General features: G+C 39.9%; 2 protein-coding genes across 3 annotated transcripts in view; both read right to left on the bottom strand.

Annotated features, from left to right (window-relative positions):
• Positions 1–7,841: 7,841 nt before the first annotated feature.
• Positions 7,842–14,459, bottom strand: odc1 (ornithine decarboxylase 1). Of its 2 annotated transcripts, none has more exons than XM_016242145.1 (11): positions 14,348–14,459; positions 13,460–13,594; positions 12,387–12,520; positions 11,521–11,694; positions 11,209–11,381; positions 10,502–10,718; positions 10,332–10,415; positions 10,079–10,241; positions 9,706–9,818; positions 9,405–9,619; positions 7,842–8,784 (listed from the first exon to the last, which is right to left on the bottom strand). In XM_016242145.1, the coding sequence occupies exons 3-11, from the start codon at positions 12,486–12,488 to the stop codon at positions 8,646–8,648; spliced, it is 1,380 nt and encodes a 459-aa protein (XP_016097631.1). In that variant the 5' UTR covers positions 12,489–12,520; positions 13,460–13,594; positions 14,348–14,459; the 3' UTR covers positions 7,842–8,645. The 2 variants fall into 2 exon arrangements, with proteins under 2 accessions (XP_016097631.1, XP_016097630.1); XM_016242144.1 differs by having other exon boundaries at positions 9,706–9,821; positions 14,348–14,458.
• The window catches only part of nol10 (nucleolar protein 10), a 31,846-nt gene continuing 30,461 nt past the window's right edge, over positions 13,493–14,877 (bottom strand). The window contains exon 15 of the mRNA XM_016242116.1: positions 13,493–13,594. Within this exon, the coding sequence (XP_016097602.1) occupies positions 13,493–13,594 (102 nt within the window). The remainder of the gene's footprint in view (positions 13,595–14,877) is intronic.

Here is a 14,877-nt window from a genome sequence, read left to right as displayed (position 1 = left end):
CTTGTTTTAAGCTGCATTGAACCTTGATGGCATATCATGCAAAGTTATTTAGTGATAGTGGTGTTGAGAAGTTGCTGAAATCGACGAATAAGCTTTCATAAGGTAAGTAGACTCGTGAATTATAAATCATAGCAGAAACTCATTAACTCATTTCACTAGATGTCCAGTTTTGTTGGTCAGTAATCTCCATCATGTCCATCCTTTAATAATAGAATGTGTACCCCATGGTTAAAAAATACCTATACGCCTATAATAAAATACCAATATAAAATTATAAAAAGTATATATCGTCTTTCTAAATCATTCCCAAACATAAGATTGTTGTTTAGGCCATACATACCACGTAATATTAGAATAGGTACGTCTTAGTTGCAAAATGCGTACAGTATAATTGATTTGTAATTTTACAGGTTGTTACCCCTTTATTCCCCAAACTTCACATATTATCCCTACACGGAGGTACTGAATAGGTACACTATAATTACAAAAAAATGTATGCTGTAACTTCAGTTTACTTGCTCGGTTCTTTGCAGGTTGCATATCTGGTTGTTACCCCCTTATTACCCAAACGTAACGCATTGTTCCCTTATACCTACACGTACTTTCTTTATAGGTACACTATAAATACAGAAACGTACACTGTAAATTCAGTATACTTACGTAGTTCTTTGCGGGTTGTAATCTAAAGCGTTACCATGAACAGATATGTCTGTGATTAGCTACATTGCTCAACACTGCAAAAACACGTTGAAATAGAAATCGATCTCCAGAGTGCAAACTATAATGCACTGGATAGTTTGCCAAATCTGCAATAAAATGCCATTAATACAGCTTTAACTGAGGGTGCTTTTGATTTCGTTTGATGGTGCGTAGAACTGGGCCTGGGTACTAGCACCCCCGTAGAACTGGGCCTGGGTACTAGCTCCCCTGTAGAACTGGGCCTGGGTACTAGCTCCCCCGTAGAACTGGGCCTGGGTACTGGCAGGTGGAGTTGGTTCCGGAGGCCAAACCAAAGACTGCCTTCACCATTGGCCAGGGGCTCTGGCAGTTCCAGGTAATGCCATTTTTCCTCTGTAATTCTCCAGCCACCTTCTTCCGGTTGATGGAGCAGGTGTCTCCCGCCATTGCTGTGTGGTGTATCTGGATGACCTGGATCACCAGACTTTGAGGTGGCATTGCGGCGGGCGGCAGGAATCAGATCCTGCCCTAAAGAGACTACACGAGTGGCTGGTAGCAGTTCGGCGTCCAGAGCGGCAGAAGATAATGGTGCTTGGACTGGAAGTGAAAGCCTATTACTCCCAGTGGACCACCCTTGCTCTCCATGACGGTTTGCTTTGCCGTCAATGGTAGACACCTGACGGTGACGCCACCTTACTGCATCTGCTAGTGCTCTGCTCTTTACAGCATCAAGTCTTGCGGCTAGTGCACGGTTCAGTGGGGACCAGCCATTTTGGAATGGCAAAGACTGGAGATTGAGAAGCCGGTTCTATTGGGCAGGATGCCAGCTGGACATTGAGCTCTATGTCCACTGCTGTGACGCATGCACAGCCAAGAAGTGACCCACGCGGCCCCCATGCCCCCGCTGCAACAGTACCTGGTTGGGGCTCCAATGGAGAGTGTGGGGGTCGGCATCCTGGGCCCCTTCCCAGTCTGAGGCTGGGAACGGTTACATCCTAATTGCCATGGACTACTTCATTAAGTGGCCGGAGGCATACACGATACCCAACCAGAGTGCGGCCACCACAGCAGAGAAACTGGTGGAAGAGCTCACTGATGCTCTAGAAGGAAACACGATGCATTAAGAGCCGGGGGTGAAAACTTTTTGAATTTGAAGATCAGGGTAAATGTAACTTATTTTATCTTCTATAGCTTCTGAAGGGCAGTACTAAATAATAATAAAAAATGATATTTAGGCAAAATAAGAAAAATGTACACATCTTCATTATGTTCAAAAGTTTACATCCCAATCCCCCTCCCCCTCGGCTCTTAATGCATCGTTTTTGTCCTTCTGGAGCATCAGTGAGTGTTTGTACCTTCTGTAATAGTAGCATATTAGACCAAATAATTTGTGGGACCTGAAGGATTTTTCTGAAGAACAGTGGGCAGTTTAACTGTTCAGGGCTGCATTTCCCAAAAGCATTGTAAGCCTAAGTTGATCGTAGCTCCACTGGTGGCAGTGGGTCTACGATGTGCTCAGGCTTACGATGGGAAATGCAGCCCAAGACAAACCAGGGACTCATGAACAACTATCACAAAAAAAAAAAAAAAAAACAGCTGTGGATCATTCAGGTAACAACACAGTATTAAGACTCAAGTGTATGTAAACTTTTGAACGGGGTCATTTTTTATAAATTCAACTATTATGTTCTCTTGTGGACTATGTCTTTTATGTGAAATATCTTATTCAGGTCAGTACTAAATAAAAAATAACATGCATTTTGTATGATTCCTCTTATTTTGGTAAAATTAACATTTTGCAGATTCTGCAATGTGTATGTAAACTTTTGACCTCAACTGTATATACCACTTTAAGTGAGGGGGGCCAGAGTTGCAAGTCTGGCCTGAGGTTAGTGAGGGCGATCTCAAGCTAAAAGATTAGTTTTGTCCGTTGTCTACCAGCATTTTCCAGTCGTGGGCTAGGCATACAGTAGTTGTCCTGATTCTGACTTGGTGAAAGGATTTTTGGGTGTTACCTGCCCTTCTCTGACAAACTTTTTCCTTCGCGAGATTACCTGCTCAATGTGGTTGGGAGTTGGTCGCGCTCTGCTTGCTCTCCAAAGCTGATGCCAGAACCTGATTGTGTCTCTAGGTGTATCTCCCTTGCGTGAGCCTGTCATGATGTGTTTGAGAGTAGCTAGTTGGGCAGAAGGCACAGGTTGGATCCTCGCCGTACCGCTGTTGGCGATTCATTGGTGATCGAAAGAACTTCATACGTTGCTCTGATGATAAAGCTGATCTTGTTTGCCTTCATTTCCCATTGCTCCTTCCATCTGATCTTTCTCCTCTCCACACCTTCCCACCTCATCCATTACCCCTGCTTAACAAGAGAGAAGGCTTTTGCTCTTCTCACAGCCTCCTCCTGTCAACGCACCTCCTTGAACACCAGTGTTCTCCAGTCTGATGTTGTAGCCTTTTGGCAGGTTTGTTCATTTGCTTTCAAGTCAAAAACCTCCTCTTCCCTGGACCTGCCCCACAATGTCTTTGTGCTTCAAAGCTGATATAGCTTGCTGCACTGGGTCGGATGGTGTCCACTTCTGCCCAGTTACTAGGGTAGGTGCAGCAGTACTGATGGTCTTGTCTCTGGATCCTTCAGTGTCAACTGTAGTCTTACTTGAGAACACTTGTATTCCTCGGTTAGACTAGTGAGATGTAGTTCCAGGACCCCTTTTGCCATAGAGGCTGATGTTACTTAAACATCGATTTAAACACAGAGCCACAAAGTGATGGATCTTCTCCATCTTCTCCACAGTTGTTAATGGGACATCATACACTGTGAGTGGCCACATTGTGCGGGGGAGGAGTCCAAACTGTAGGCACCAGAGCTTCAGTTTCTCTGGCGGTAGCATCTTGTCGATGTTATTCAGGCTGTTAGCAATCTCTTGCCTTAATTGATGCATAATGATAATCTGTAATAATGATCTCTGGAATCACACACGTACAAAAACAAATACATCATGTAAATATAAACTGCAACTAATGAAAGGAAATTTTATTGAATACTCCTCTCAAAAATGGATCTAATGCGGCCCCTGCTTTATTATGTCTTAAACCAGTTAGAAAGTATAATGCCATGTATGTCTTCAAATATGTCTGTTTAAAGACATATTATACAATATGTTGTATTGTCTCCTCATTTTAATTGCATAGTAATGTTCAGTCATGTCTGATCAATCAGTCAATTCAGTATCATTCATTAGAATATATAAAAATGACAGACTTCTATGCAAACTATTTAAACTTGAGGCAATACTAATAGGCCTATGTGTACCTTTTTAAAGGGGTCATATGATGTTGCTAAAAAGAACATTATTTTGTGTATTTGGTATAATGCAATGTGTTAAAAAACACATTATTTTCCACATACTGTACATTATTGTTTCTCCTCTATGCCCCGCCTTTCTGAAACGCGTCGATTTTTACAAAGCTCATCGTTCTGAAAAGCGAGGTGTGCTGTGATTGGCCAGCTATCCAGTGCGTTGTGATTGGCCGAATACCTCAAGCGTGTGACGGAAATGTTACGCTCCTACCATACTGTGATGCCGTCTCCCAGCAGGCCAAGACTCAGTCCAGCTGCTCTGCTTGTGCACATCCCATCATTGGTTCTCTTTTAGCAGTTCAGTCAATGTACTGTTAGGAGTAACTGAATAACTCGGGATATTGGTTTATTTAGTGTCAGGTACGTTTATAAACCGAATAACTTAAGTAATTTGTGGATTAGTGCGTACTGGAGACGCGAACCGTTTCAAACGATTGAGTTCGATTTGGTGAACTGGTTCGACTGGTTCACTAAGATCCGGTTAAATAGAACGATTCGTTCGCGATCCGGACATCACTAGATGAGACAAAACCAATAAAACCCATTACAAACGAGGCATTTGTTGCATCCAGTGGGGACATAATTATGGATTATAATGACTTATACTGTCTTTTTACGCATTGCGTTGCGTATCGCGCTGCGTAAACATAAAACCATGTCTGTATTTGTGATCAGAGAAACAACAAACAACAAGCCCTACTCTACACTGCTCAAAACTCACGTTTGAATCATCAGTGGCAAATCCTTTAAATATAAAAAAACGTACTTACAGGCTGTGAGTCAGAAGCGCCAGACTGTCCTTGCAAAGTTGGAACTGCCCCACTTTATAGAAACAGCCTTTGTGCACAGACGCATTGTAGGCTACTGGTTCAGGAAACAGTCCTCCATAAAATGTGCTGCACACATCTGAATATTTGGGTTGAACTGTTCTGAAACAGTGTTGTAAATACAACTTAACCACTGATTTCTAGTCGTGTCCTCTTTTGGAAGACCAAAGTAGTTTCACTTTCACAACGAAACACACAGCGACTCCACAACATGGCAGCGGCGGCAACAATACTACAGCGAGAACAAAAGCTACGCCTTCTTTCTTTGCGTGAACATTTGGGCGGCGTTATGCAAATCTTCCCACATAGTGAGGTAGATAGGTGGGGGTGTGTTAGAATGAGCTGTTTTAGGTAGGCGTGGCCGACTCAAATTTTATAAAGAATATCTCTTTGGATTTGAGACTTTAGTCTTTGCAACTTTACAGATCTTCTTTATGCACCAAGAGCTTGTAACACTCCAAAGAGAAAGGACAAATTGAAATCGCATCATATGACCCCTTTAAAGAAATTTTCATTTTTTGGGTGAACTATTGCTTTAACATGAATGTGATACAAAGAGCAGCATGATAAAATATGCAGCAATAAAATGTAAACCTGGGCTAGTCCTTTACATGTAAATTGACAAAGGGCTAAATCCACACAAACTCGTGTCTGTGTGTTATAGTGCAGTGGTTATGCTATTTGTTTAGACACATGACTGGGTGGTATTATAGCGCTTTATTGCACTTATGGTTCAAATGGCAGTATGACAATTAAATGCTTGTCTTAGCTTTTTATTTTAATTTTTTTTAAGTAGAATGAGCACACATTCACAAGTTCTTCCCAGAATAGTTCAAACATGAATCTGCTTGAGTCACAGATCACATGCTTGACCTCAGGTGCTGGAACATCTGGGTGTTCCCTGAGAGTTTGCAAAATACTGCAAGAATGCTACAGGAAGCTGCTTACTGCTGTCACTAAGCAACGATACGAATATCCAAAATTCTTGTCCTTGAAGACATTTTTTGGTCCCCATGAGGAAACAAGACTATAAATCATACAAAAGTTTTTTTAAACTAAAAATGCTGAAAGTTTCCCGTGAGGGGCAAGTTTAGGGCGATAGAAAATAGTTTGTACAGTATAAAAACCATTACGCCGATGGAATGTCCCCATAAAACATGGAAACTCAACATGTGTGTGTGTGTGTGTTTCAATGTCAAATCAGTCACATTTCAGACAATTCCCACATTTCCTACGTCAACCTAAAATTCTGTAAAGTTGCTTTGAAACGTGCCAAAGCACAAAGTTCTGATTTTGCAGAAAACACAAATCATGACCAAAGCCAAAACATTAAATACTATTGATCAATGAAGATGTAATCCATTATTTAGTATTTTATCCTATGATTTGCAACAGGTAAGACAATATCTAATTTGAAGGGTGGCTGCGTTTTGTTTCAATATTAGACCCATATACCCTGTTGACAGTAGTTGTATTACATGCCAGTAGCCTCAATGCATTACTCCAGAAGTATTCACACTAATTGGTTTTATTAGAGCGTGTACATGCATTCCTTGAATGCATGGGCCTGAAATCAATCAATGTGAATCACTTCTATCCCAGACATGTCTGAAGAATAATGTTGAAACTAAAGAGTGTTTTCCTCAAACAGATGAGATCATTACAGTGTCAATTTGAGGCATTCGGAGTGCCATATCCCACAGTGCAAAGCATGTTTGTGAAATGCAAAACTACCAGTTATTTTTCAGAGATAACTGGACACTTATTGCGTGTTGTAGCAAATAATATTTTTATGGTTATAGTAGTATTAGGCTAGTTTCCCATTCTGAACAGCACAAGTATAATATATGTAACATCTAAATTTAAAACTGACAGGTTTTTGGAGGGTTTAATTGAAATGCATCCAAAAGAACAGATTTGGTAAAAAGAATCAAGCATCACCACTAGATGATGCTACATTCATGTTTAGTGTAAAGTTGTTTTACCTTGTGTTCTATAAATTGATTTGCGCAAATCTTTGTGCTCATACAAAAGTTTTTTTAAACTAAAAATGCTGAAAGTTTCCCGTGAGGGGCAAGTTTAGGGCGATAGAAAATAGTTTGTACAGTATAAAAACCATTACGCCGATGGAATGTCCCCATAAAACATGGAAACTCAACATGTGTGTGTGTGTGTGTTTCAATGTCAAATCAGTCACATTTCAGACAATTCCCACATTTCCTACGTCAACCTAAAATTCTGTAAAGTTGCTTTGAAACGTGCCAAAGCACAAAGTTCTGATTTTGCAGAAAACACAAATCATGACCAAAGCCAAAACATTAAATACTATTGATCAATGAAGATGTAATCCATTATTTAGTATTTTATCCTATGATTTGCAACAGGTAAGACAATATCTAATTTGAAGGGTGGCTGCGTTTTGTTTTAATATTAGACCCATATACCCTGTTGACAGTAGTTGTATTACATGCCAGTAGCCTCAATGCATTACTCCAGAAGTATTCACACTAATTGGTTTTATTAGAGCGTGTACATGCATTCCTTGAATGCATGGGCCTGAAATCAATCAATGTGAATCACTTCTATCCCAGACATGTCTGAAGAATAATGTTGAAACTAAAGAGTGTTTTCCTCAAACAGATGAGATCATTACAGTGTCAATTTGAGGCATTCGGAGTGCCATATCCCACAGTGCAAAGCATGTTTGTGAAATGCAAAACTACCAGTTATTTTTCAGAGATAACTGGACACTTATTGCGTGTTGTAGCAAATAATATTTTTATGGTTATAGTAGTATTAGGCTAGTTTCCCATTCTGAACAGCACAAGTATAATATATGTAACATCTAAATTTAAAACTGACAGGTTTTTGGAGGGTTTAATTGAAATGCATCCAAAAGAACAGATTTGGTAAAAAGAATCAAGCATCACCACTAGATGAGGCTACATTCATGTTTAGTGTAAAGTTGTTTTACCTTGTGTTCTATAAATTGATTTGCGCAAATCTTTGTGCCGTTTAATACATTCACAAGTTGTAAAATGGTGCTATTGGAATGGAAATCAAAAGCAAAAATCAAAACATTTTTACAGCTACATTTATTTATATAAAAATACAAAACTTAAAAAGAGAAAAAAAAAAGTTTCCATAGGAAAGCAATTCAGAAGCAATCCCATCTCTTTCATATCCATTTCAAATGCATCAGTGGCATACATTTCAGGTCAATACGGATTTGAGCTCAAATAATATTAAAATTAACTTACTAATCAAGTATAAAATGGAAATGGTCACCAAGGAAGAAGTCTGCATGAGTTTGTGAAGAGGAAGATCTTTTTCAAAGACTGTTGGGAGAACATTTCATGAAATGGCTACTGTTCAATCCCTTAACACTCCTCAAAAGAAAGTAGCATGAGCTTCCATTTTAATCTAGAAGAGGAGTCGGTTCAGGAATAAACTTTCCTCAAACACACAGAAAACTACACATACGATTAAACCGCCCTCATATCCTCCAGTCAAATATCTGGCCTCATGATTTACAAGTATATATATAAAAAAAAAATAGCTTAGCCACAGGACTGTGAGCCTTTCAGGTTTGAGCATTTGCAACATACAAAGTGAAAAACAGCTGCATTTAGAACAGATATGTAGCTATTGTTATTCAACAGCACATATTTGGATATGGTGGACCTCAAGACAGGGTTTGGGTGTAAATCACTGGAGAACTATGACAAACCGCTGTCTGAATGAGAACTGGCTCTCGCTCTGGTAGTCTGCATTGAAGAGCATCACAGCACTTGAGTAGGGCATGGCTCGGCTGGCACATCCAATGTGCTCTCGCGTCCGCAGTGGGATGGCACACTTCCAGCGCACTGCTCCTCAGCAGCAAGCGGAACCCCCTGAGCATGGATCTGCTGCATACGTTGCCTGCAATGAAAGTGTCGATGAATTCAGTCAGTCAAAACCCTTTTCCATTAGTCATTCTTTCAGTACAAGATTTGTATCTTGTAAACACCATCGTTTGCGTAGTACATCAGGGTTCGGTCACTGGATGGTGCTATTTCTAAATAAAATATTATTTCTTAACATTTTTAAAATGTAACAATATTAAGAAAAAGCATAATTTGCTGAAGTTATACAGTGACAAATTCAATGTTATATATATATATTTAATTTTTTGCATTTTCGGTCTTTAATTTTCAATCTATCATCAGTTTATTAGTAATAGTTGTGTTTGTCAATTTTATTAGTTTTGTTGATCCTGCCTGTTAAGCTTTGTTTATTATAGCTTCATTTTATTTCGTTTTTAATACATCAAGATACACTCCATTTTTATTTTATTTTTTTTTTAAGTCAACTATAAAAACTCTGAATCAATTAAAGTTATACTGAATTAAGGGTGTCAATCCTGTTCCTTCGGAGTTTGACATCAGTAAGCCTTCGGCTTATTTTAGTATGGTGTTCGGTCTACTTTGACAATAACAAACATTAAAAAGAACGGTTAACAATGCTAAAGTAATGAAAATGGGTTCCCACATCCTACTTACCAGGCTGTGCGGGACATGATGTAATGAATATCGGGTTTCTGGAAGCCATTGAAGGTGGAAGACGCGGCTACAGTGTAGGCACCCATGTTCTCAAACAGCAGCCAGTCACCCATCTGCATGTCAGGCAGGCTGCACTGCTCCACAATGCGGTCTAGCCCATCACAGGTCGGGCCCCAAATGCTGCATGGGTACATGCGCTCATCAGGCTTGGGTTTCTGCAAGAGATTATGGGTTACAGGTTGGTTTTAGGGAAGAAACACCATCGAACACAAACAGGAATCTGATGGACTCATTTCCGTACCTTGTGCAGAGTTGGCAAGACATGCGCATGGTCATACAGAATGCAGTTGAAGGAACCATAAACACCATCGTTCACGTAGTACATCAGGGTTCTGTCATTGGCCCCATCCTCTTCTTCTGAAAAAATTAAAAATGCTTTGATTTAACTGAATTTCTTAAATTTAATTTTTTTTTATGTAATGCTTTACACGCTACAGATTGCTTCAAAGCAGAACCCCAGTTATAAACGGGACAGGATTATTCATTGCAGTGAAATTGATAATATTACTGAATATTAGTGTAGTTACTGAATATAGTCCTTTATTATAAAATGATTGTTCTCAGACTTTAAGAGCACATTAGAAACAGACATGGTTTTGAATGTTTGCTTTTACCATCTGAGGCTGATTGCTCCTTCATGATGACCTTTTTGGCAATGATGTTGACAGCCAGCGTGTACGCAGACGCTACATAATAGCGGCCAGGTTCAGCAATGATCCTCACGCCGCAGTCAACAGGGAAATATTTATCCAGTGCAGGGTTAATCACAGCAGCGATCTGCCAACCCCAAAAAACCCCACAAGTTAAGTTTGGTATAACCTAAACATCTTTGGTGACTTGAAGTTAAGATGGTGATTAAGAATATACCTCTTCAAATTTCAGTTTGGTGTCATCGGAGCCTGGAAAGCCTCCTCCAATATCAAGCAGGGTCATGTCATATCCCAGTTCTGCCTGGTGGACAACATCATTTTCAGACTAAGTATATATTCTATTGCATAAATGTGTAGTTTGAATTTTTATAGCATAAGACCACTTACCCCCATGTCAAAAACATAGCGCGCATCTGAGATCGCCTGGCGGTACGTCTCAGGATCAGTGCAACCACTGCCCACATGAAAACTGACTCCAATCACGTCCAGCCCGAGCTCCTTCGCCCTCTCCAGCAACAGCCGACTGCTCTTTAACGTGGCACCAAACTTCACACTTAACCTGCACACCGCCTTCGAGTCGTCGGTGGCGATACGGAGAACCAGTCTGCAGAAACAGAAAATGTTTAAATGTCAGGAAAATCTTGCAACATGCACAAAATCATTTGTTTTATTACAATTTTTAGTGGTCACCAAAATATATCATTGTCAGCCAATAAAATGTTTTATTTGGCAAGTATCAGGAGCAGAAAAATGCTTAACGGTCACAAATCTTGCCACAATGTTTTTTTTTTTTTACTTTGAAGTGGTCAAACCAAGTCAGCTTATATTTGCCATTTTTACTGACATAATAGGTTTACAGAAAGTTTATCTAAAGTAAGTGTTTATTTCACAGATTCAACCAAGTAAACTTTTTTTAACTGATACACTTCCAAATGTTTTATTCCGTTGCTAATTTATATGGTCTGATATCAAATATAATCCATTTTATATCGGTCATCGGCCACCCAGTTATCAATCATCCAAAAAAAACACCCATACTGGTTGATCACTATTTTGTGGTGAAATGTGACCCGTTTTCTAGTAAAATTACTCACTTGGAATTCTCATGGCTTCGTGCCACCTTCATGAGCTCCACTTCACTGTCAAACGTCATCATCTGCACTCCATGAGCAGAGGCGTATTTGATCTGAGACACCTGCTTGCAGGGGTTGGCGTAGATGATCCTGCTCGGCTCCACACCCACAGACTGCACGATCTGGATCTCAGTCTAGCAGAAGAGACGAGGATTAGAAGTTGGGTTAATACAGGATTAACGTGGCTACATTCTTGCCGTTTGGTGCTGACGTCATGCACTCATTGAGACGTCACATTCGTGACTTAAGGAACTTATAAGATCTTTCACATACCTTGCTCGCACAGTCGAATCCGGCTCCCAGAGACGCCAGTGTCGTGACGACAGCCCTGCTGTCATTGCACTTCACTGCATAGAACGGTGTGATACGGGGTAAAACGCGCAACCAACGGAGGTGCTTCTTCAGGACGTCACCCAGGTCGGCCACATAGAAGGCATCTTTGTCATCCTAAAAGAGATGGGATCAGAATGGTGGATGGCATAGGCAGAGTAGGGCTGTGCAATATATCGAAATATCACAAATGTACATAATCGCTACGGCTTGCAATATTTGGGGCCTTGAACAAGAGAGAAAATCACTCACTGCTCTTACCTAAATAACTTTAGTAGCTTAAATAAGAATCAGTGCATATCGAATTCATAGAGTAAATACTAAGCAGTGTTGTATTTTTCCTTTTTATTATTCAGTTCCTAAACTCATGTTAAAATTACATTTTTATGTAATGCTTGAGTAAAACACTACCGTTCACTTTCAGAAGTTGTTGTAGGGCTGCTTTCTTCTCACAAAAAGTGAAAGATGTATGCTAGTTATATTAGAATCAGAATGAGCTTTATTCACCACTTAAGTGTGCGCAAACACAAGGAATGTGTTGTGGTTTTACAGGAGCTCTTGATGCATACAAATAACCATATGACAAGATAGTTATACAAGTTCACAGAACTGACGCCGCAACAGCATCATCTGAGCATGGGGCACTTTAAGCATTATCGTATCGCATTTTGAATTATTTAATGAGTTCTCGCATTCCTCTTCAATATCGCACAGCCCTAATGCAGAGCCATTTAAAGTTTACATGAATAAAAAAAAAAAAAAGCAACAATTAAACAGACATGTAGGTATAATACAACAGGTTCACTTACTGATAGTGATGACTCGTTGATCTTCTGCTCCACGATATCACGTGCACAGAACCCCTCCTCCAGGAAGGCGAAGTCAAAGTCTGATCCAGTCAAAGAGGTCATGGTGTTTGTTCAAAATTTGATTGCAAAAGAAACTGTTAAAGAAAATGACAGGGGTGTTATAAAACGTGACCGCCAAGATAACAGACTCCACTCAGTGGCCGTCTGTCAGTGTACGTAAAGTAGTAGCTTATTGTGACCCTGCCTGTGAAATCCAAAGTCTAATTATGAGAACGTGTCAAAGTTGGATTTCAACCATTAATTTCACTATGACTTCAATCTTTGACATGGCCCTAGTCAATATTAAAGATATAAAGGTTATATTTTCACAGAATGTTCTACATCTTTATGAAGGATGATTTTATGTAGAAAACAGTAAATCACACACACACAAAAAAAAAAAAAAAAAAAAAACTTTAGCCGAGTTTTCACCGCTTTAGAGACTACAAAGGCAACTCACTGACAGCTATAATGGAGATACGATTATAGTTATTAAATGCATTACATTTGACATTTTCTGATGCCATTTTACTTTGTTTTAAGTTAATATTTTTGCATTTTTTATAATTTGTGTTAGTTTCAAATATATTTACAGATCCGTACTTTTTATTTTGGTTTTAATTATTTTAGCATAAGTGAAATCAACTAACTTGGCAAGTAGAATTCATTATAAACTTTTAACAATTTTACTAACGGTAAAGTGTTTTTAGTTTTAATTAACTATAATAACGGACACAACTTTAAGCAAAGCACTCGTATCACACCCACTGCTCTCATTTTACTCCGTCATCAGGGTTTCACAGCGACAGACCAATTTTTTTACATTTATCACTGACAAAGAGTGACGTAAACATTACTAAAACTATTCCAACTCAATGTCTACAATACAACACTTGCACAAATGTCTGTAGAATTATTATACCTCTCACTGGTGAAACTGGAACATAAAAAGGTACAAAATCACACAGATCTGTAAGGGGTTTGAGTTTTCCATGCACACTTTACTGGATGCTCTCGAAGGCAGAAGGACTCACCAGATGAATGGAAGAGATGGGAGTATAATGTGGCTAACAGATGTCGGACAGCCAAGGAGGTTCACCAGTGAAGTTGAATCCTTTCAGATAAGCCTCAAGGCCAGGGCCAGTGTGCACGTCTCCCAAGCAAGAATCCTGCAAAGATTCACACATTACATCGAACCATGAAGAGCAGGCAACACCCCAGTCCAAACTAACGTTAGGTTCTTTCGTTAAATTCACATAGCGTGTAAAACTCTACACACAATTTGTTTGTCGTAACAGTCCATTTCGTGTAAAATTAGGAAATTGTTTCCCAATGAAGCTGGCAACCGCACACACATTTTTGGACACTTATAATGCAGAGCAATTTCGCAAAGCCGGTGAATTTAGTCCCTCCCCTGCGAAGAGCGCGACTACATCAGTTACCCAATAAGGACAACCCCTGTTAAATGACAGGCATTCCGGTCAGCCAATCACTGATCAAATCCAGCCGGCGTCTGCTTTCGGCTCAGCCAATAGAATGCGCTCATTCGGGCTAGCGAGGCTATGCAGCGTGAGGCTTCATTCATTGAACTTGAGCTTGAAAATAACCATTAGCATTAACCAAAGGATCTAGTAAACATGTTCGCAACGCCACGTTTGCTCCAACGATAAAGATTTTTGATAAAAGTCGAAGTTAAATCCGCGCAGGAAAGTGTTGACTCCGAGGCCATAGTGTCATAACACGCGACACAACTAAACGAGCCAAACGCGTCGAAAAACATTTCAGCGAATTGACTAACGTTAGAGGCTGATCGGTTAGTTTCTTTATTTGTGATTAGGCTGTACCATACGGAAAGTTTATCCTAACATAACGGATATAAGACACTTTACGTTAATGCCGCTGAATAATATCGTATAACTCACCTTAAAACGCATTTACAAAGAGTTTTCCCATTAGCCCAGAGTGCTGGAAATGAATATCGCCGGCGTCGTCCCGCTGTGGTGATCTACCGGAGGAGTGAACCCGGCACGAGAGCGCAGCTCTATATATAGTGCGGAGGTTGCCATGGTGACGCGCCAGCTGAAACCGGCTTGCTCTGCGCGAGCGAACCAGTTTGTTCTTGCTAGCGGCTTCGCGCGTGAGCGTTTGAAGGAGTGAAGGAAGGACATATTTCCCGCGTCTGACTGAACCAAAGTTACATTCTCAACTGGTATAAGATTAATAATAATTATTATTATGCTAAAACCTGTTAATGAAACAGAGCCCTTTACTTTAAGCCTTTGTACCGTGTAAAACATAACAGCTGAACTATTCCTGATTTCTTGTGGTTTCCTGAACATCTATAAACCATCAACTAAACTGTTAGCTCTAATTAGAAAGTTAAATATTTGTCGAGGAGTTTGAATTTACACACTCACACTCACACACACACACACTCACACACACACACACA

The sequence above is a fragment of the Sinocyclocheilus grahami genome, unplaced genomic scaffold (genome assembly GCF_001515645.1).
Source record: "Sinocyclocheilus grahami isolate Dianchi unplaced genomic scaffold, SAMN03320097.WGS_v1.1 scaffold646.1, whole genome shotgun sequence".
Classification (NCBI taxonomy): Eukaryota; Metazoa; Chordata; class Actinopteri; order Cypriniformes; family Cyprinidae; genus Sinocyclocheilus; species Sinocyclocheilus grahami.
Note: the sequence above shows the minus strand (reverse complement) of the source record. Positions and strands in the feature narration are given on the sequence as shown.